At 40.8% G+C, this 23,450-nt stretch overlaps 1 protein-coding gene across 1 annotated transcript in view; it reads right to left on the bottom strand.

Moving 5' to 3' along the window:
* LOC126474695 (serine/threonine-protein kinase par-1-like) overlaps positions 1-6,361 on the bottom strand; it is a 486,927-nt gene extending 480,566 nt beyond the window's left edge. Inside the window, exon 1 of the mRNA XM_050102173.1 lies at positions 6,355-6,361. Within this exon, the coding sequence (XP_049958130.1) occupies positions 6,355-6,361 (7 nt within the window). The remainder of the gene's footprint in view (positions 1-6,354) is intronic.
* Between the last annotated feature and the right edge of the window lie 17,089 nt (positions 6,362-23,450).

Below are 23,450 nucleotides of genomic sequence, written 5' to 3'. Positions count from 1 at the left end.
AATAACATCAAAATTGGGGATCACGGACGAAGTTAAGGAATTCTGCTACTTAGGCGGCAAAACGACCTATGATGGTCGGAGCAAGGAGGACATGAAAAGCAGACTGTCACGGGCTAAAAGGGCATTCCTGGCCAAGGGAAGTCTATTCGTATCAGACATAGACCTTAATTTGAGGAATAAATTTCTGAGAATGTACGTTTGGAGCACAGCATTGTATGATAGTGAAACATGGACTGTGGGAAAACCAGAAAAGAAGAAAATCGAAGCGTTTGAGGTATGGTGTTACAGAAGAATGTTGAAAATTAGGTGGATTGAAAATCGAAGGAATGAGGAGGTTCTTCAGAGAACCGGCGAGGATAGAAATGTGTGGAAAACACTAATAGGAAGGGACATGAAGATAAGTCATCTGTTAAGACATCAGGGAATAACTTCCACGGTGCTGGAGGGAGCTGTAGAAAGTAAAAACTGTAGAGAAAAGGGAGGTTGGAATACACTCAAGAAACAATTGTGGTCGTACTTGGCAATTGCTACTCTGAGATGAAGTTATCACAGGAGAGGAAATCTTAGCCGACCGCATCAAACTAGTCAGAAGACTGGTGACTGGAATAAAAAAAATAGTTGGTAGCATCCAGCCATTTTATTTCCTACATACAACGTAACAAAGAGTTCTGAAAGACAAACTGAAAATGATAGCATTATCTCTCGAATTGCTTTGTTGAGTCGTGTACACGATAGAACATGTTTGGATGCTACTAATTATTACTGTATCTGTTCGTTCCAGTGCCCAGTTAATTGCAAGCTCAGTTCATGGTTCTACTAAGCCGTCTTCCTTAAATTAATTTCTTTCCCTGTTCTTTCTTCTTATTCGACACTATAGCCCTCGATGGCCCTTGATCTCCTCAATAAACTGCTTCGACGCTCTCTGTTCTGTTTTTCTCCTCCATTCCTATATTTCCACCTTTGTAAGGTCAGCTAACACAGTGCCAATTCATCTGCCGTTTGGTCGGCCCTTCATTCTCATGGAACAGACTCTACCATTATTTACTCCCTGGAGTATCTTCTCATCTACCATCATCTCCACGCCAGTAATCCGTACCTGGAATTTCTCAGTGTAGTAAGTTCTTTGGCTAGGTGATCAACAAGCCCCAATCTCACTTTGAAATTACAATCAAACAAAGATAACACGTTTGTCTTCCTCTCCCTCGCTAGCTAATTCTGGTGATCTTCTATGAGACATGGTTTTCGTCTTGCTAGCACTAAAATTTTATAAAATTCTTAGAGTTGAGTGTGAATCACTGGTTATCAGCTACTGGGTCTAATACATGGTCAGTGAGGTACACATTTAGAGACACACATAAGTATCCTTTACGTTTCCGCTTGAGACGCATCATTTCCGAATCAAATTACTGCAGTTCTAATCCCTCGGTTCCGTCGAGGCTATTTGAGTTTTCACCCCGTCCTAAGAACAACGCTGAAACAGATTATCCTCTCCCAAATATCTCTGTTTAGCGATTCCTCCGCTCCTTTTCCAGCTCACCAAAATTTGTCTGGAAAGCAATGAGCTATCAGAGCAGCTCTTTTTGAGCCATCAGTCTTTTGACTGGTTTGATGCGGCCGCCACGAATTCCTCTCTTGTGCCGACCTCTTCATCTCAGAGCAACACTTGCACTCCAAGGCCTCAATCATCTGTTGGATGTAATCAAATCTTAACTTTGCCTAAAGTTATCACTTTCTGCAGCTCCATCTAGTCCAACGGAAGTTATTCTTCATATATATCCTGCTACCCAGTCGCTTCTTTTTCTTCTCAGCGTTTTCGATGAATTTGCGAAGAACCTCCTCATTCATTGTTATATCAGCCACCTAATTTTCAACATCCATCTATAGTATCATACATCAGATGCCTCGATTCTTTTTTCGTGTAACCATAGTCCATGATTCACTGCAAGGAAGTGCTGTGCTCCAGACGTACATTCTAAAAATTTTTTATGTCAAATTAAGCGCCATTTTTGACACTAGCAGACTTGCCTGTACTAGTTCGTTTTTTTATGTTCTTCTTGGCTTCGTTTGTCTTCTACAGGGCTATTACAAATGATTGAAGCGATTTCATAAATTCACTGTAGCTCCATTCATTGACATATGGTCACGACACACTACAGATACGTAGAAAAACTCATGAAGTTTTCTTCGGCTGAAGCCGCACTTCAGGTTTCTGCCGCCAGAGCGCTCGAGAGCGCAGTGAGACAAAATGGCGACAGGAGCCGAGAAAGCGTATGTCGTGCTTGAAATGCACTCACATCAGTCAGTCATAACAGTGCAACGACACTTCAGGACGAAGTTCAACAAAGATCCACCAACTGCTAACTCCATTCGGCGATGGTATGCGCAGTTTAAAGCTTCTGGATGCCTCTGTAAAGGGAAATCAACGGGTCGGCCTGCAGTGAGCGAAGAAACGGTTGAACGCGTGCGGGCAAGTTTCACGCGTAGCCCGCGGAAGTCGACGAATAAAGCAAGCAGGGAGCTAAACGTACCACAGGATGGTGTACCACCGCACTTCCATCATGATGTTCGGCATTTCTTAAACAGGAGATTGGAAAACCGATGGATCGGTCGTGGTGGAGATCATGATCAGCAATTCATGTCATGTCCTCCACGCTCTCCCGACTTAACCCCATGCGATTTCTTCCTGTGAATTTATGTGAAACATTCAGTGTTTAAACCTCCTCTACCAAGAAACGTGCCAGAACTGCGAGCTCGCATCAACGATGCTTTCGAACTCATTGATGGGGACATGCTGCGCCGAGTGTGGGAGGAACTTGATTATCGGCTTGATGTCTGCCGAATCACTAAAGGGGCACATATCGAACATTTGTGAATGCCTAAAAAAACTTTTTGTATGCGTGTGCAAAGCATTGTGAAAATATCTCAAATAATAAAGTTATTGTAGAGCTGTGAAATCGCTTCAATCATTTGTAATAACCCTGTATTTTGCTTCCAAGCTAGCAAATTCCCTCACTTCGCCTTCTTCATGGTCTCTGATTTGACGTTACGTTTACAGTTAACCTCATTTCTGCTACTCCTCATTGCTTTCGTCTTTCTTCAGTGTACTCTCAGTCCACATTGTATGCTCATTAAACGATTCATTCTATTCAACAGATCCTGTAATTCTTCTACAATTTCATTGAAGATAGCAATGCCATCAGCGAATCCTATCACTGATATTCTTCCATCCCGAATTTTAAACAAACTCTAGAACATTTCTTCTATTTCCATCATTGTTTCTTCGATGTATAGATTGAACAGTAAGGACGATGAGCCGTGGTGCGGCTGGCGTTGGTGCCGTTGCTCGGCTGGCATCGTTTAGTTGGTATAGTTACGGTTGTCGTCTTATTTGTGCTCATTGGCGCCACTCCGTTTGCAAGCGTTGTCCGTCCACTAGTGGCATCATCGGTGGTTATCGATATCTAGTTACAGTGGGACTTTCTTTGGGGCGCCGTTGTGGTGTTTCCGGGAGTGTGAGTCGGCAGTTCAGTTGGGGGCAGACGAGCAGCCAGGTCCGCGCAGCGCGGGAACACGCCGGGACCACTGGCGGCAAGCATGCACTGCCGGGTGGAAGGGCTGTAGTCGCGACGGGTACAACTTCGTTGTCAACCGGACCCACGAAGCTTAAGTTGAGTGGGCCGTAATTCAGGTAGTGAAAGCTCCACCATTGTGAGATCTCGCCATTTGCTTGCGTGTTGCTGCTCGCAGTGTCGCCGAGAGGAAGAACAGCAAGTGGAGCGTTTGGGAAAGGCGAACCTAATTAGCCTTCCTTCACTTCTTATTATTAATTGTTGCATTCAATATGTTATTATTTGTGGTATTTTTACTGCCTAATGTCCGCAAACGCCCCAGTTACCTGTCCTGGAGCTTAGTGTATGTTACGGCAGTGTAGCTTTCCTCGCCTTGTCGCTGATGTTCGGTATTGTGGGCTGGGTGGTGTGTGGTTTTTTTTACCTACTCTGGTAGTAGTGGTTCCTTTGTGCTCTGGATGCTCTAAACACCGGAGTCTGAGGATGTAGTGCTGACCGCCGGTTCCGGCTTGGGTGTGTTATTCCATCGTTGCATCGGAAGTTAGGTAGATTCGGCAAATGATTATTGGTCATGCGTTTAAACTGCCATTAGTCTGAGTTACCATCTCGTGAAGTGAATGCAACTCTTGGCTGCCTATCTCATCGCTTGCGAAGTTTTGAGGGACGTTCCCACGTCGATCCTTGGAGCAACGTCTGCACCCCCCACCTTCCTCTCCCCACCCCCCTCCTTGGTTTGGTCAGATTTGAAGATTGCGTTTTTTTTTTTTAAAAAAAAGAAATTTTAGTAACTATAATTTCAAGTTTGAAGATGTTTAACTGCTTCTTAAAGCATTGCTATTCACGCCTTCGGCCGTGAAGTAGTTTTTAAATTATTATCATTGGGGCTTTCGGCCGAGAAATAGTTGACTCTTTTGTCATGTGTTACTCGTCTTAAAATTTTAATTAAACATTTGTATTCTAGCAGTGAGACTTTGATGATTGTTCTTTTGAAAATATTTTAATAACTGTAATTGCTGGTTGAAGTAGTTTAACTGGTTCTTAAGATTGCTATTCAGGCATTCAGCCGTGGAACAGTTTTAAATTATCACTAGTGGGGCCTTCAGCCGAGAAATAGTTTTGAATTTGCTGTCATTAAGGCCTTCAGCCGTGGAAAACTTCTTAATTTATTGTCACCTTTTATTTGTTGTTGTTTCCAAATGACGTGTACGTGATCGAAAAAATTAACTAACCAACAGCAACTGATTACGGCCCCATTCACAATCGTATCCCAATCCTGCCTTCCTTGGTACCAGGTCACAGACGAAATTCTACATTCAAGTCTTATTCCCTTTTGATTTAGATCACTTAGTTCTTCATCTTCTGTTCTTATTGTTCCCTCTTCATCCTTTCACATGCTGTGTATTATCACTCTTTCACTATAGCATATTCGTGTTTTCGTAGAATTTCGAACATCCTCTTCCATTTTACACTGTCAGACGCCTCATGTAGGTCAATAACTCCTATGAAGGTGTCTTGATTTTTCTTAAGTCTTGCTTCTACTATCAATCTCAAAATCAGAATTACATGTCTGATGCACTTACATTTGCGAAAGTCAAACCGAACATCATCTACCAAATCTCCAATTTTCTTCCCCATTCTTCTGCATATTATTTTGTCAGCAACTTGGTAGCGTGAGCTGTTAATCTGATTATACAGTAGTTAACATGTAAGTTTTCACTGATGGAACCAATGTTTCGGCCACGGTTTCAGGACCGAAACGTTGAGTTCATCAATTTTAGAATGTGTCGCAGCATCATACCCAGAAAACTCTCACATTGACTGGTCCTGGCCATGGAACCCTACGCAGTTGTTTGATTTTGTGGAAGTTCTCACACTTATCTGCCCTTGCTGTCTTCGAGATTGTGTGGATGACTTTTTTCCGAAACTGTGATGGCTTGTCTGCAATCTTGTGGATTCTACACATCAGCTTGAACAATCGTTGGGTTGCCATTTCCCCCAGTGATTTTAGAAATACAGAAGGAATGTTATCTGTCTCATCTGCGTTATTCGATTTCAGGTCTTCCACTGATCTATTAAACTATAACTTCTTTGCAGAATACCATATGCCTTCCATATCGACTTACGTTTCTTCTGCTATCACAGCAGCAAATCCTCCCCCTCGTTGAGACATTCACTGTACTCTTGACACCTAACTGCTCGCTCCTCTGCGCTTAACAGTGGGATTCGCATTGGTCTCTTAATGTTCCCGTCTTTGTTTATTTCTCCTTTATTGATTTTCGATCCCCCCTAGAGTGGGGGGGAGGGGGGGGGGGCTAACAGCCAAGAGTTAAACAACACAATGGTAAGATAAAAAACAATAAAAAACGCGATAAAACAGTGACTTTGATCATACGAGTAAAATGGCGGAAAGTTGCGGAATTTAAAATATAAAAACACGGCGGTGACGATGCGGATGAATACACATAGTAAGTAGACAGACACAATTAAAAAACACGGTGACAGTCTGGTGTCTGTTCGCACGAGATAAAAAACACAACTAGCGACAGTATGGTGGCTGTTCGCAACACTGATACGGGACGCACAACACTGGACATTCACTGAAAACAGCACTATAGAGGCGACACAGCGGCAGATAGGGGCCAGTCCTGGCTTTTAATTTCACCAAAATCACTTGAATCAGTCCTTCCGATGACGAGTTCCTTTTCTACAACTTCACTTTTTTCCTGCAGCCATTTCACCGTGACTTCAATTCACTTCCTATTTATTTTATCCGTAAGCGACTTACGAGCCATGGTGCAGTCGACCTTGCTTCAATGATTATCTTGGTTCGATATTTCGCCCTAAATCGAAGCTCTGATTACTAGAGCCGCGCTCTGGAGCGGCGACTTTTAAAGGCCAAGCACGGAGGCGCTGAGGATCGAGTGAGACCGGAAAGCGAGTGCTTCGTTGCGGAGAGGAGAGGTGGAGCCATCGTGCAACTAGCCGTACGCCTCGGACTGTGTGTTGTGTCCTGTATGGATTGGTGGTCGTACGTGCCGGGGTTGGTTTCTTCCAGCCTCGACGAAGTACAGAGTGCCACAGTGTCTGCACTCGGCACTTGTTAGTTTGGCTTAGTTTCAAGTGCGGGTCGCGATTTCGGCAAATGCGGTTGCTGTTTGATTCCTGTTGAAGGCACTGCTCCAGTTATAGTTTGTGGAGCAGGTTACTGCCGACAGTGTTTGGAATGCAGTCAGCTTTGGGTGAGAGTCTATGTGCGGCTAACGTATATGGTAATGGAATTACAGCACTAGCAATGAAGGATACAGCGAGAGTTTTATTTTTGGTAAGCACTGCCCTGCTCTAAATGTACTTCTTAATGTAAAACTGTGTCAAGTTCTCCATGCATGTTACCAAGGGCAGATTTAGTTTCAGTGTCTCTGTAGTAATCTGACTAAAAGACCTTGCCTTAAATTTAAATAGTGCAGTGCGCAAAATGATAATTGTGCGCTTTATCGAGATTTAAATTTGCTAGTTGGTTTTGTTAATTAACCCATTTAGGTCCTTCTCGTGTCAAGTAACTTCAATTGTTTGGTTAAAGTCTGCTAATTACGCCACGTCCTTGTGATTTCAAGGATAAAAATATTTTGTTCCTGTTACCTGACTATTGTAAGTACCTAACAATTATTCTCTTTCAGGAGCTATTATTATGTGCTGAAGTTGTATTACTAAAATTGACTTAAGGCCAAGCTGGAAGTCATAGAGATGGCATGTATAAGTGTTACAACCCTAGCGTCCAATCTAGATCAAATTCTGCAAATCAAATGGGGTTCCTTTTGGTAACAAGTCGCCTGATTTCCAATTGCTGTTCAAGGGATTGGCCTACTTGCCATTTCATTGCTTATTTTTTAAGTGATTTAAATTTGATCGGTTTTGGTTATTTTGTTTATTTTTTTAATTTACTGTAAAGTTTCACCTAAAATATTTTTCAAATTTACGAAACCTATGAAAACATAGAGTTTCAAATGGTTGGTATTTATTAATTGTAAAGTTTGCTTAAAATTTTTGGCTGTTTCATTGCAAACCTTACTTAAATTCAAATTTAAGCTGTAATGGTTTGGTAGTGAAAGTAAATGAAAGCGTTGCTTAAAGTAAGAGAGATTTCAGCAATTTGTAATTTTGAAACTACCTGTCTCTGCTATTTAGTACAATAGGTAAGTTCTTTTAAAATAGTCGTTAAACTTTTCTTGTCCTAGCGTCTCTTCTACTCCACAAGCTTGGAGCTGCCTGTTTTGTCCAAAATAATTAATATTTGTCTGTTTAAAATTCTGTTTGACCTTTCTTTTTCAAAATTACGGGACACACTCATATTACTGAATTATTGTTTTTCCCTGAACGTTTTTTTACATCCTTCTTCCGTCGAAAAGTGAAATTATTTCTCCTATTTCTCAAGCTTTCTTCGCCATTACTTTCCTTACTTGTCTGTTAAACTTTTGTGATAACCCTCTAAAGATGTTCACTCTTCTTCAACTGATCTACCTATTGCGGCATTCATTATCGCAGTATCTATAGCCTTAGAGAACTTCAGACGCACGTCACTAATCCTTAATGTGTCAGTATACCTCTTTCCACATTATTTCCGTGATGTCTTAATAGATGTTCTACCATACTGTCCCTTTTTCTCAATTCTTTCCATGTATTCCTTTTCTAGCCGCTTCTCCAGAGAATCCTCTCATTTCTTACCTCATCAGTTCGCTTGATTCTCAACATTCTTCTGTAATTCCTACAAATCAACATCTAATATCGAAATCTCTTTCTGGCTACGACGTAATTCAGCTAGAATTGTCTCATGCGTCCGGGTTTCTTTCTAGTATACCTAATTCTCCTGTGATTTTTGAGTATTCGCTGTCACAAGCTGAAATCAGTTACTGAACTCAAATAATCTTTCTTTTCTCTCATTACTACTACCAAGCACATATTTTCGCAAATTACTCGTTCTTCTAGTGCATGGCCAACTATCGCTTTCTAATCTTCCCTGACTATTAGATTGTTGTATCCCTTTCCGTGTCTCTTCATCTTCTGTTTCTGGCGTCGGCAGGTATATGTGAACTACTGTTGTTGGCGTTGGTTTGTTGGTGATTCTGTTGAGAACAACCGTATCACTAACTGTTCACTCTGATTCACTGTCTCGTCCTATTCATAACGAATCCTAATCCAGGTACAACATTTTCTGCTGTTGTTGATGTTACCCTGTACTGGTCTAAATCATAACTGCTTATCTTCTTTCCATTTCACTTCACTGATCCCTACCCTATCTAGATTGAACCTTTCTGATTTTCTAATCTACAACGTTCATACTTTCGAAATTCTACACTCCCACTAGTAGAATGTTTCCCTTTCGTTGGCTGTCCATTCTTTTTCTCATGGTTCCCTCCCCCTTGCCAGTCCCATCCCTCACGCCGTTGATACTTGCAGCTACTCTAGCCCTAAACGTTATTCCTCCCTATTTGAAAACGCAATTGACAGAACGACGGTTATGAAGGAAGTCTTGGCATTGCTGATGAATTGTATTCAGAATGGCTGGGATCGAAGCTGCGACCCTGGAGAGAAAATGCGCGCTTTCTCCTTTTCGACTAGACGCGTTTCGCTTTATTGAAATAAAACGTCACCAGTAGTCTGTAATTAAAGATATTTACAATTTGATTTGTTTCTAAGATCGGGAAACAGTTTGTTGCTTTTTACTTACGATGATTTCCGCTTGGTTTCTCGCCTGCATCGGGAAATGCATCTTTGGTGTTCTTCATTGGACACTGATACTTGTAATCTCATTTTTTAGTGTTTCTGCAGAACTATGCATTTCTTAAGTTTCACACAGCGCCGTTTTTTTGCACACCACTGTTTTCTGTTTATTTTTATACCTCTAATTGTGTACTGTGGTTTGTGTTTTGTAGTTTTGCCAACATAACATTGCCACTAGTTTGTCTTTGCCCTATACTTTATGTGTATTGTGTAATTCTATTTGATTATGTTGTTGTGTATTTGTATATTGTGTAAGAGTAGTGAAGGAGTAGCGAGTAGGAGTGTCATGGAGTGTGAGCTGGAGGAGAAGGTGAGGAGCAAGAAGTGAAATGAAACTGGGAAGGGGGGGAGGTTGGGTGGGAGAGGTTGGAGGATAGAAATGGCTCTTTTCTTTTTCATGTAATTTCTCCAATTATTTTATGTAGTGTCTGGTTTCCAACATTTATTTGGTCATTGAGCAACTGTTTACTTTGTGCTAATGCTTTACGTATATGGAAATTTTCTTGGAAAAGGAAGTGTCTGTCTTTACTGATTCTTATGATGTACATATCTTTTCAGTATTACATGGTCTACAGTATTCTTTTTTTAGATTATCTGAAAATGTTGAATTGTTTGTACGATATGTAAATACTCTTGTATCGAATGTCATTCCAATGTATATTTTTTCACAATCTCTGCAACTATGCTGATGGATACCAGATTGTTGGTATTATCTGGTTTTGATTTCAGTTTTGGGATGTGCTTTTGTTCTGAGTTGTTTCTTTTGAAAGCAATGTTTGTACCTTGCTTTTTGAATATGTTACCTATTTTATTTGTGGATTTGTTGTGGTAGGTTATGGTATGCCATGACATTACTGTACACTTATGACCGCTCATCACGCCTTCTCCCTGCCGCATCTTAAAAAAACAAAAAAAGAACCACACACACAGTATATAAATGTACAGCAACATAATTAAATGTAATTACACACATACAATTAACTAGAGTACAAAAAAGTATAGATCAAAGATAAACAAGTGGCAGTGATATGTTGGCAACACTACAAAACGCAAACAACAATACACACTTAAAAGTGTAAAAATAAACAGAAAACAGTGGTGTGCGGAAAAGTATGCTGTATAAAACGCAAGAAACGCATGGTTCTGCAGAGAAACTAAAAATTAGACTATGAGTATCAGTGTGTAACGAAGAAAAACACTAAAGACGTGCTAGCAGACGGCATTTCCCGATGCAGGCGAGAAACCAAGCGGAAATCACTGTAAGTAAACAGCAAACATACTGTTAACGAGGTGGTTTTCGATCTTAAAAACAAATCAAATTGTAAATATCTTTAATTACAGACCACAATTACTGATGATGCTTTATCTCAATAAAGAATCTGGTAAAAAAAAAACGCATTTTTTGTATTTGCAACGACAGAATGAAAGTACTCCCGGGAACTGCAAAGCACCTGCGGACAATATGGCCACACAAATGCCTGAATATAACTTATGGAGACATCATCTGGAAGCAAAATATAGTGTTAGTACGGACACGACTACGGCATCATAATGCTTGTATTTGTTGGTAATGTGGGATTAACAAGTTTTCTCCACATTAGGAATGTGGATTGCGATTCCAAAGGAGTCACTGCTGGACATAGTAAGCCTTACGATATTGCCTAAAACACTTTGTTAATATCTTACCATCTAAAAAGGCATCGAATTCATAAAACACAATTATATTCATCTGGAACACTGTTTAGTTAGATTAGGCTTGCAATATTCCTCAATATATACTGAATATCTAAGTACGCTTCTACTAATGAGAGAGAGTTCTGGTAAGTCCGGCTAAGTAAGCTCACCGGACAGAATATTAGTCACGCCCTTGAGGTAATACCGTACCCATCAACCTTGGTAACGGCTGCATTTCGGGGAGTAAAAGGATCCAAAAATTTGGTTAGGTGTGCCATAACCCAGCTTGCAAAGCCCTGCGTGTGTGTGAGTGACATCAAGCGAATGAGAAGTAATTATGACACAGACTCGCGCTTGAGGTCCAACGCGACATATTCATTTACACTGCGAAAGATCGTGGCCCTAGCAGTGAATCTTAAGTTGTGGAACTTGCATTTATCACTGAAAAACATCAAAAGTGATCAGGAAGGCAACAACTACTAGAATCAAAGCTATGATTTACGTGAAGTCTTTAGTTTATTACAAAAGCATTATAATGGACAAGCACCTAAAGCAATCATAAAATCATGAGAATTACAAGCCTAGAATATTAACTCTGAGAACCAGAAAAATGAGCAATCAGTTGGCAAAGTCACTAGTTGGGGGACAGAGTTAATTAGTAATCATGTATCTGACTTCGTGAAATTTATGTTGACGTGCCCACATATCAGTTACAGTAACTGTTTGTCTGCATGGAAAGCTGAAGAAACCTAAGGAAATGAGAATGCACTGGCGAACGTGGGAAAGGGAAACCAGTTATGGATCTGAACGTTTAGTTAATGATGGTCCTAATATGTTGGAGCTGCTCATTTTGTTCGCCATTATTGTTGGTACAACATGAGCAGGACGGTGACACCGTGGCTGGCTTTCATGAAGTACAACGCTAGAGTCGCTCTGCGACGAACTCAAACACTGGACTCCACTCTGCTGATGTGTTCAGCGCCAAGTCCAGCGAGGAAATCCTTTCTTTGTACCCTGTATGGAACTGGCTCCACCCTTATTACCACCGAGAATCTCGGTATCCAATCCTCTCTAACATTATAGCGACCCGTCAATGGCGTAATTGTTTCGTTGACAAACTATCCCCTCAAGGACAGGCGAAACGTTAAAAATCCAATCACCTCGATTTCCTCTCTACTTTTCTAAAAACTTCACACTACCTGTTACATCCTCCTGACGACACATCAATTTCACCAATCTATGCTCCCTCAAGCAACAGCTAGTCTCGCATCACATGCCTTGGGAAAAGCTAAAAAACTGTGCTCGAGACTATCCTTCAGCTCTGCGGTGTCCTCTGAAGCTGTAATTTATCAGAGTTTTTTTTTCCTTTCTTGTAATTTCCATTCCCCATCAGGGGCGAGCTGGCAGCAGTAAAACAATATAAAGAAGAAAACATGGTTGAATATAGAAACAGAAAAGGCGGAACAGAAGAAAAGAAAGCATACAAAACGTTGACTGTAAATCGGAGATAAAAATCTAAAAAAGTATGTTAAACAAAAAACACACACTAGAATAAAAGGCGCCAGGCAAATTACGGCCGGAGCATAAAAGTCGTAGAACGATGAAAACAGCCACGTGATGGACGGCGTAGCATGGAATAGTCATGGACGAAAAACAGCTAGAGCACACAATTAAAACCACTTCACTAGAGGGCACTGTATAACGGCACCGAAACACAACACTAACCCGTCAAACTGATAACGTATAAAAACCTGGGAGGATCTGCGAGGGGGGGGCGACAAGGGAAAAGGGAATAGGGTAAAAGGAAGCGAGGTGGAGGTGAGAGAAAGGGGGATGAGGTGAGAGGTGCGCTGAAGGAGGTCTGAGAAGGGAATGGACGGATGAGGAAAACAGCCAAGGAGGGGGTGCAGGGACTCAGGGAGAGAAGGAGGAAAATCCGCTCTGGGAGAAGGAAGGGAGAGGAAAAAGGGAGCCCTGGGGAGGGGGATGGGGATCAAGGCCAGGTTACAGTCGGAGGGAAGGGTAGATGTCACAGCGAAGTTCAACATCTGGGAGGGGGAGGTTAATTTGTCAGAGCTCTTTATCCAGGTTTTAAGGAAAGTTGGAAGGTGTTTATCAACTGAACACACTTTTTTATACATGGTCCGAATGCCTACCTCCTGCCAGGAGAGTTCCATCATCCGGAACCAATACTTTCAGCTCAGCAATCCATTCTAGACACGTGCAATAAACTGTACAATAGGCTGCGCCATTATGACGTTAGTGAACGCAGCTTTCCCTAGGCTGCGAGGGCAGTTACACCTGTTGCTTCCCTGGTGACAGTTCTGCGAAGATACACTCCCTTGCCATAGAGGGGGCTGCTTTCGCTGTGTCACTTGCGAATCCTGCCAATGGCTACAGAACTACTCAATCCTGAAGCTCACCCAGAAAATAAATAAATATAGCCCGTCACAGGCTAAATTAAAGAATGTTAAAAAAGAGGAAGTCAGCACATACTATGTAATCTCATTAATGTGTAAGAACGTTATTATTGACAGAGCCTGTCTAACTCAGCTCCCATCCAGTCGAGTTATTCATCATAATTAAATGAAAAGAGACGAGCTCATCAGCTTGCCACTTTTCATCAAATTCTCCTTGCATAAAAATTTTGCACAGGAGGTGTCCCTCTAAAGAAATGTAGTGGAGCATCAACAAGAAAAATTAACTCATTGAAGTCGCCAAGTTGAAAAAGGTGACACCCATTGTCATTGGCTGAACAGAATTTAAAACCATAACGTCGAAACAAACTCATAAAAACAGCACACATTCATTCACTAGGCAACCGCCTGATACAATCATCCTTAATGCTGGTCAAGATGTTGAAGGCAATTACCTGATGCTGCGATTGCACATTGAGGTTCGTAAGTACTTTAAAGACTGAATACCAAAAGGCCAGCTGGTTAAACCATTCATCCCTTTACCACTGTTAGATTTGTGAAGCCAGTTATATACAATATTGATCGTTATTGCTGCATAAACATTTATAAAGGAAATACATATCTCACAATATAACTAAACTGTTAAAAAAATTAAAATTTTGTGTGATCATTATTACTTTTCAGAATAAGTATGCAAAGATGAATACTAATACGCTAATCGAATATGATATTAATACAAAACATGAAATTCAGGTTGATGTTACACACTAATTTTGTCATACAGCAGTTAATTGGAAACAAACAAAATGAATAACACGTTATTCAAGTTTCATCTGGGTGTACTGTATATTTTTTCAACGCTAAGATATTAATAACAACAACACAGGAAAATTAATGATGAACCTAAATCTAAAGAGAAGTATGTGAAAAAACATGATGTGCAACTGCTTTGCTGTGACAATTACAACTTAAAAGATAAACAGGCACTAAGCACACCACGTTATTATTTGCCAAACATCATTTGTTAGACCTAGGATACACTGATAGTTCTAATTGTGGTAATAAATGAAAACCTCAAAGAAAAATAAATAAATCATACCCTGATGTAAAATTTGAAATTTTCCCGGCGAATCAACTGTTCAAAAAGATTTTGGGCTTGCAGCCGGTCGTCGTAAACTTCATTTCACGATATTTCGGCTGAACAACTGCCAGCAATCTTCAGGTCAGGCTAACGAGGACTGACGAAGACGTTCTCAGCTCCGTCTTATATAGTGCGCTGATAGTACTGCCACGCATGCGTTGCAGTCGCGGAGACAGAAGGGCCACACCACCCAGCGACAGCTCCCTCGCTGGTGGAACTGCAGTACTCAGCTGCCGTCGGTATTGTCGCTGGCCCCAGCTATCGAAGTCTTTTGGCATCTTCGTCTCGAGCAAATTTCGGAGATGACGGGATTCCATGCGTTATTCAATTGGTACCCACTGTCACGGGACTCCATTATCAAAGAATCCGTTGAAATACGCATTGCGGGAAATCTAATGAACCGTGACCGTGGTTAGTTAGGTTTAAGTAGTTCTAAGTTCTAGGGGACTGATGACCAAAGATGTTAAGTCCCATAGTGCTCAGATCCATTTGAACCATTTGATCAGTCCCTAGACTTACACACTACTTTAACTCAAACAAGCTAATGCTAAGAACACCACACACACCCATGCCCGAGGGAAGAGTCTAACCTGCGGCGGGACAGGCCGCCAATCCGTGACATGGCGCCTCAAACCACGCGTCCACTCCGCGTGGCTACACAGTGCACATCAGTGCCACAACAAAGAAAACTTAAGTGCATACACGCTGAAAGAGAATACATAACAATACAGAAGTGAACCTAATCTGGGACTATAGTTTCTATATACTCACACGAGAACAGTGGAGAATTCCCATTGTCACGAGACAGTGGTGGGGGTGCACATTCGCAATAATGTTCTCGAGAACAGCGAGGTGTGGCTCATGGCACATCTGGCAGGTTCACCTCCAGCTGGAGTCAGCAGTCGGACCACCTTTTTCTCCCGCCAGGCATTGTCAGGACGACAGGTCAGTAAGCTAGTGATAAGGCTGCACAAAGTGTCCGAATGATGACAGGACTGTGGCTTCTCTTCTCCTCCATATAGGCTCGAAGACAATATATCCTTGTGGCCAAGGAGTGTTCTAGCAGTAGTGAACACCAGAAGATCCTGAGGAAGATCCTAGCAGAAGGGTCGAAACGTTGATCTTTTTGGAAGAAACATGACGCAGCCTAATAACCCAGAAGATTTTAACTTCAGTGACAACGGCCACGAAAGCCTGTAGACATACATAAGGAACAATCTGCTTGTGGTTCTTGACAAAGGTTGATGCGCTACTAATATATATATATATATATATATATATATATATATATATATATATATATATATATATATATATATATAGGGTGAGTCACCTAACATTACCGATGGATATATTTCGTAAACCACATCAAATACTGACGAATCGATTCCACAGACCGAACGTGAGGAGAGGGGCTAGTGTAATTGGTTAATACAAACCATAAAAAAATGCACGGAAGTATGTTTTTTAACACAAACCTACGTTTTTTTAAATGGAACCCCGTTAGTTTTGTTAGCACATCTGAACATATAAACAAATACGTAATCAGTGCCGTTTGTTGCATTGTAAAATGTTAATTACATCCGGAGATATTGTAACCTAAAGTTAACGCTTGAGTACCACTCCTCCGCTGTTCGATTGTGTGTATCGGAGAGCACCGAATTACGTAGGGATCCAAAGGGAACGGTGATGGACCTTAGGTACAGAAGAGACTGGAACAGCACATTACGTCCACATGCTAACACCTTTTTATTGGTCTTTTTCACTGACGCACATGTACATTACCATGAGGGGTAAGGTACACGTTCGACGGGCGTTTCGTAGGACGTGGAGGACGCATAAATTGGCCAGCTCGTTCTCCTGATCTTACACCTCAGGACTTCTTTCTGTGGGGTACGTTGAAGGAGAATGTGTACCGTGATGTGCCTACAACCCAAGAGGATATGAAACAACGTATTGTGGCAGCCTGCTGCGACATTACACCAAATGTACTGCGGCGTGTACCACATTCATTACGCCAGAGATTGCAATTGTGTGCAGCAAATGATGGCCACCACATTGAACATCTATTGGCCTGACATGTCGGGACACACTCTATTACACTCCGTAATTGAAAACGGAAACCACGTGTGTACGTGTACCTCACCCCTCATGGTAATGTACATGTGGGTCAGTGAAAAAGACCAATAAAAAGGTGTTAGCATGTGGACGTAATGTGCTGTTCCAGTCTCTTCTGTACCCAAGGTCCATCATCGTTGCCTTTGGATCCCTACGTAATTCGGTGCTCTCCGATACAAACGATCGAACAGCGGAGGAGTGGTACTCAAGCGTCAACTTTAGGTTACAATATCTCCGGATGTAATTAACATTTTACAATGCAACAAACGGCACTGATTACGTATTTGTTTATATGTTCAGATGTGCTAACAAAACTAACGGGGTTCCATTTTAAAAAAACGTAGGTTTGTGTTAAAAAACATACTTCCGTGCATTCTTTTATGGTTTGTATTAACCAATTACACTAGCCCCTCTCCTCACGTTCGGTCTGTGGAATCGATTCGTTAGTATTTGATGTGGTTTACGAAATATATCCAGCGGTAACGTTACGTGACTCACCCTATATATATATATATATATATATACTGAGGTTGTCAACTTGACTGCACAATAACAGTTAGGTGCTAATGGCTCCATCGAGAACAGAACAGATTTCAGTAGTGGTGGAACAGCGTGAACAGGTATATCCTTGATATCCATGTGTTTAGACTGAAGTGGATATGCTGATTAGTACTGTTTGCCAAGATCAATAGCATCTGGGTTTTCTCCCGAGGAGAGCAAATTATGATAATCGAACAATTGCCTCATAGCACAGTACTGGAAAGAGGTACAGGCTGGCTATGCTATAGATCTTCCACAAGGACGGAAGGTATTTCTAGTCTTCATTTTAACGAAGTCCGTCTGTGAAAGACGGCCCGCAGGAATGAGTAATGTCGTGGCGTTCAACACAAGAGGTGGCCATTATAAACGTCAACAACTGCTTTGTCCCGAGTTATGGCACATTCCGTGTTTTGAAGGGGAAGTAACGCCTCTGCTCTGCAGTTCTCCGATTCCAGACTTCACTGGGACCATCCTCCACATGAGCCTGCGTCCCTTAATTCTTCAGTCGATACCGAAAGGAAACGATCCACAGCGGCTACTTGCCCCCTGTTGTCCTCATACACTGGATGAGTTGGCGTCTCGTCCCCCTTTCCCTGCTCGCGACTACACAATTCTCAAAACCAGACCCACGGCTAAGCTTATCATAACACAACATAATCACAATATATTTTAAAGACAATATGTTTACTTTACAAAGTCTTATATAATCTAATATCCTGGGTAACTTCATAAAAGAATTGAACAACCCATTGATTATTTGCAATGATGAAGCTAAGACGCGGAGAGACTTAATTTACACAATCTTACAAAATGCTAATTTTCTTCATAACTTTACAAAAGAATAAAACGTCATCTTGCATATTTGCAATATAGAAATCATAAAGTTAGAGAAAATTTATAAGGAAGTAGCTTCATGAAAATTGTAGACACTATTTTACCGAATTTTCCTTTGTACTAGATGTGTGTTTAATCACATACATCAATCTTTAGAAACCGGTTAGTCTGTCGTTGTTATCTGATTAGTATTAATTATATTTTCCTCTTATCCTCCCATCCCATAAGATCAACAAATGCAATTAGTTGCTTGCTCTGTGAGTATGGTTAGTTATCTTCCGCCAAGGAAATAAAAAAAATTAGTATGTTGGTGCTGCGATTCTAATCCTTCGTCCTTTTGCTGTTTACACTTCTCTTCCTCCTTATTCTGTGTTTCTATCAGGACTAGACACAGTTCTATTTTCTTTTGGGAGATCCATTTATTTCCTGTTCTTTGGTCACAACGATTTTTGTTCTGAAGTATTCACAACATCATAGGTCCACCTCTGAACAATGTATCACGCAAAACACAACAAAAATTGTGTCATTAAAGTTTTTGAAGTGGCCAATTGCAGACTAAATAAAGCAACAGTGCTCACTATGTTCTCAGGTAACTCAAAAACTTACGTACCTTTTCATTAGTGTATTCACGTCCTTAGTTATGCATAATCACTTTATTCATGTTAACATGTGCTCTTTATGCATCTGGGATCACTCTGTTTCAAAAAGACCTCCATTCTGCCCCTTTCAGTACGGAAAGATGAAATGGAAATAAGACATATAATACAGAAATCTCAATATCAAGTTTTATATCCTATCAGTAACGTTGCTCTAGAATGATGTTCGTTAGCTCACCAATGTGACTCGTACTCCTTTGATCTTAGGCCGTCATTTTCTTCCTTTGTAAGCTAAGAAATCTTGCTTACCTTATAGTAACGCACATATTTCATACTCTTATAAATAAAAATATAAAAAAGTCCCTATCGAACTATCAGTTTGTTTAAACCTATCCTGTTGTTAAACTATCACAAAATACATTCTATGAAACAATGTCCTACATCGTCTTTGGCGAGGGCCTCTACTCAAGACATCCGTAACTCGTCGTTCCAAAAGGTTCCATCAGTCCGGAAGACATATCACCACCTATGTCAAACACTACCTGCCAACTAAGGACAACCATAACATATTTTAAAAATTCGAACGCCACGTATCATGGACCAGCAGGTAATCTCTCCACACTACAGTCAACTCAACACGAGGTACATTCTTAGCTTGTTTCACAACTCATCCATTCCTAACATCATAATTATGTCTGAATATTCACGTCTCTGTGATATCCCTGTTTCATCACTACTACCAGCAAACTTACCTATCGTCATCTCAATCATAAATTACCTCTTTTTGAAAGAGATCAGGATTCTCAGAAATGGTACCTTATTTTACTATGTTTCATTTATCTGTAATTCTAGACACAGACACCCTATCGCAATCGCACACTATGGTCCAGTGCTACACACTACAGCTGTTCAGTGTGACTGATACACAAGTACGTTCAAGTGAACAAAAAATCGTAACTTGCATTAACCGCTTGATCTGCGTCCTTATGGAGTATTTTACTGCAGGAAAGGTTTGATGTGGCTGTGGTGCACACAAACAGATTTCTTTGACTTAATCTATTATTCTGAAATATCAGGTACGCCAAGATTTTTAAATTTTTTTATTCTTTCGCCAACTGAATATGTGTAGTTTTATGTGACCTTTTGAGAGGTACCTATTTCCAAATATCTAATGCAGGCAGTTCCCTTTGCAATATTCTATGGGAAATTGAGTGATATGGACTAACTGCTGCCGGATTTGAAACCGACAGTCATTTACATAAAAGGACTGTCATCACTGGTACCTGTAGGTTAGGATCTTTTTATAACCACGCCATGTTACATGGCTGCGAGCGGTGTCTCATTCCTTATAGTCATGTTGAACGGACCGTGTTCATATACCAATAAAGGGTCAACGATTAGCGGTGTGGTGATGAGGACGTCCAAGCACAGTAGCTGCTTGCTTCCACTCTGTCTGCAGTCGATCCTCTTGCTGCACTGATCCCACACAAGTGACTTGCACGTATACACCTCTTCACTGATACGACTTACGTGCGCTGGAGCGCCTACTGTCAATTCTACAATGTCTACAGTGCTCCAAAGAGCCAATGTGCTCCTTCAATGAGGTGAAAATATTTTTAATACGACTTTTTGAAAGACATAACCGCGATTTGACTGTACAACTGGTTTTATTCCACTATGTAGATTTCGGCCTAAGGCCATGATCAAGAGTGCAAGTATTAAAAATAATTAAGCTCGAGTTCAACACAAGTCATCGTCAAACATGTATGACTTGTGCTCTACTCAAGTCTAATCATGTTTAGTACTTGTAACATTTGATAATGGCCTAAGGCCGTAATCTACATAGTGGAATTAACCTTCTGTATAGTCAAATGGTGGTTATAACTTTCAAGAAGGTTTAATATGACTGTTGGCCCATACAAAAGTAAAATTATGAAAAATGTTTTCACCCCATTGAAAAAGTACATTGGCCCTTAGGAGCACTGTAGACACTTTCACATTATTTATCCTCTGTTCCACTCTCGAACAGCGTCCGGCAACAACGAACTCTTAGCACATTCAATAGAGAAAACTGCCGTTTGGTATTGATTGCCACCCCAACTCGCGTTTCATACGCGTGACGCCCTGTCACCTATTTTGCGGTAGCACAAAACGAGCTGTCCTTCTTTGAACCTTTCCGATGTCCTCCGTCTGGTAAGGATCCCATACGGCGCGGTAATACTCTAGCAGAGGGAGGACAAGCGTAATGTAGGCACTCTCTCTAGTGGATTTGTTGCGTCATCTATTTGCTCTGTCAATAGCGTACAATCTTTGGTTCACCTTACCCCCAACATTGTCTATGTGCTCGTTCCAACTTCAGTTGCCCGTAATCATATCCCATAGATTATTTGAAATGACAGCTTCTAGATTTGTGCAATTAATCGTGTAATCGAAATTTAAAGGATTCCTTTTAGTACCCATTATTTAGCGAGAGTTGCATCTTTTTGCACCATGCAGATTTCTTGTGAAATCATTATTCAATTGCCTTTTATCTTCTGATGACTTTACTAGAACGTAAATGACAGCGTTATCACGCTGTTTCCTAAATCATTTATATGGATTGGGAATCTTATATCTCACTGGGCAACACCATATATCACTTCTGTTCTGCTCGATGAGAGTTGCTACGTACTTCACCTTTGTGGTAGGAAATCACTAATCTAATCACACAACTAGGATGATAATTCACAGATACGCAATTTGATTATAGCCAGCGTGAGAGAAAAGGTACAAAACCTGGAAAAACAGAAATATGGGATCAGTTTGACATCCTCTATCGGTAGCTCTCACGAACTCGGAGATAAAGTCCTAATTGTATTGCACACGAACGATATTTTCTAAATCCCTGCTGATTATGTGTCAATAGACAGTTTCGAACACAATAAATGTTCCAAAAACCTACGACTAATTGAAGTCAGTGTTATGGTTTTGCAATTCAGCGTATTACTCCAATTCCCTTTCTTGCGTACTGGTGTGACCTGTACAACTTCCCAGTCCTTATAAACGGATCTTACGTCGAGCGAACGGTTGTATATGTTTACCAAGTATGGGCTATTGTATTGGCATACTCTAAAAGGAACCTAACTGGTATACATTCTGGACCGGAAGACGTGTGCACTTGTTAAGTGAATTGAGTTACTTCGCCACACCGAGGATATCTAATTCTGAGTCATTCATGTTGGCACCCGTTCTTGATTCGAATTGTGGAATACGTACTCCGTTTTATTTGATGAAGGAATTTCGGATAACCATATTCAGTATCTCCACTTTTGTTGCGTTGTCATCGGTAACATTACCAACGCTACCACTCATTAAAAGTGTTGATTGTGTCATATTTGTGCTTGATTTTCTGCGAGATTTCGAGACAGAGTTTCGTTGTGGAAATTATTAAACGCATGTTGAAGCCCTCGTCTTCTTGTTTTGTGTGGCATGAGATGCTTCCAAGTACAGGTGGCGACAGAAAGAAATTACACATGCAACAAATTATGAGCCCAAATTAGGCAACTCTAGCTTCTTTTAACTATCTAGATGTAACATTTTTTAAGAAGGTTGTCTTTCTTCACTTGGTTTGTTGCTTTTCTTGTCACGTAGTTGTTTTGCACGGAGCGTAATAATTTGCCCATTCTTCCATCTCATTTAATTTCCCATCAGACGAATAACACTGATAAATAGGCTACACATACTTTTTATAACGTAATTTTTATGCTAATTTCAAATATGCAAACCATTTTCCTTTACCACGTCAGGTTTTGAAGCTACCAACAAAAATTAATTTCCAAAAATGGCTGGCTCTGAGCACTATGCGACTTAACTACTGAGGTCATCAGTCACCTAGAACTTAGAACTAATCAAACCTAACTAACCTAAGGACATCACACACATCCATGCCCGAGGCAGGATTTGAACCTGCGACCGTAGCGGTCTCTAGGTTCCAGACTGTAGCGCCTAGAACCGCACGGCCACTCCGGCCGGCAATTAATTTTCATGGAAAATCGTTAACCAACTTTTTTATCCCCCGTTATTTTCAATAATTTTTCATGCAATGCCATATAATATTTTCGCCGTCTGTGAAAAGAGTTATAATTAAAGTATACATCAAAAGAGTTTCGGTAGCGTATTATTAATTTTGCACTTTTTTTCAGTTTAAGGCGATATTATGGCCTCCGGAGGTTGTATAAATTCACCAGATCTGTTTTGCTATTTGTGCGGCTGTATAAAAGACAAATCCCAACGGGAGACCTGTACACTGTCTCTGAAACAAGCATATGAACTATACTTTGAATCAAATGCGGATGTTGGTAAGTTGTGGGCACCACAGCTCATCTGAGATGTGCATGCAACTTGCGCGATTTAATACAGAGGGCGAAGAAGAACAAAAATCTGGAATTCGAAGTTCCTATGATGTTACTTGAGCCAAGCAACCGCACCAGACTTATTTCTGTATGGCAAACGCCACTGGATTTTTCTACAAAACTCGAGCGTATGTAAAGTACCCACATATTCCTTCATTTCCACATGATGCCGTCGCTTGTCAAATATCTATTCCACCTGTAGAATGTACAGTTGATAAAGAGTCTTAAGAAGAAAGTTCTCTTTTATCTTCCAAACAAATCCTGTCTGATAATGTGAACCACTTCACATCAAGCAGGAGTTCACGAAGAATTTCATGAAGCCACTAGACAACGACTCAAATGGTTTTCAGTGCCTGTGCGACAAGTTTTCAGAGTTGAGTCATACGAAAATGAAA

The sequence above is a fragment of the Schistocerca serialis genome, chromosome 4 (assembly GCF_023864345.2).
Source record: "Schistocerca serialis cubense isolate TAMUIC-IGC-003099 chromosome 4, iqSchSeri2.2, whole genome shotgun sequence".
In the NCBI taxonomy this organism is placed as follows: domain Eukaryota; kingdom Metazoa; phylum Arthropoda; class Insecta; order Orthoptera; family Acrididae; genus Schistocerca; species Schistocerca serialis.
This window is presented reverse-complemented; position numbering and strand designations above follow the sequence as displayed.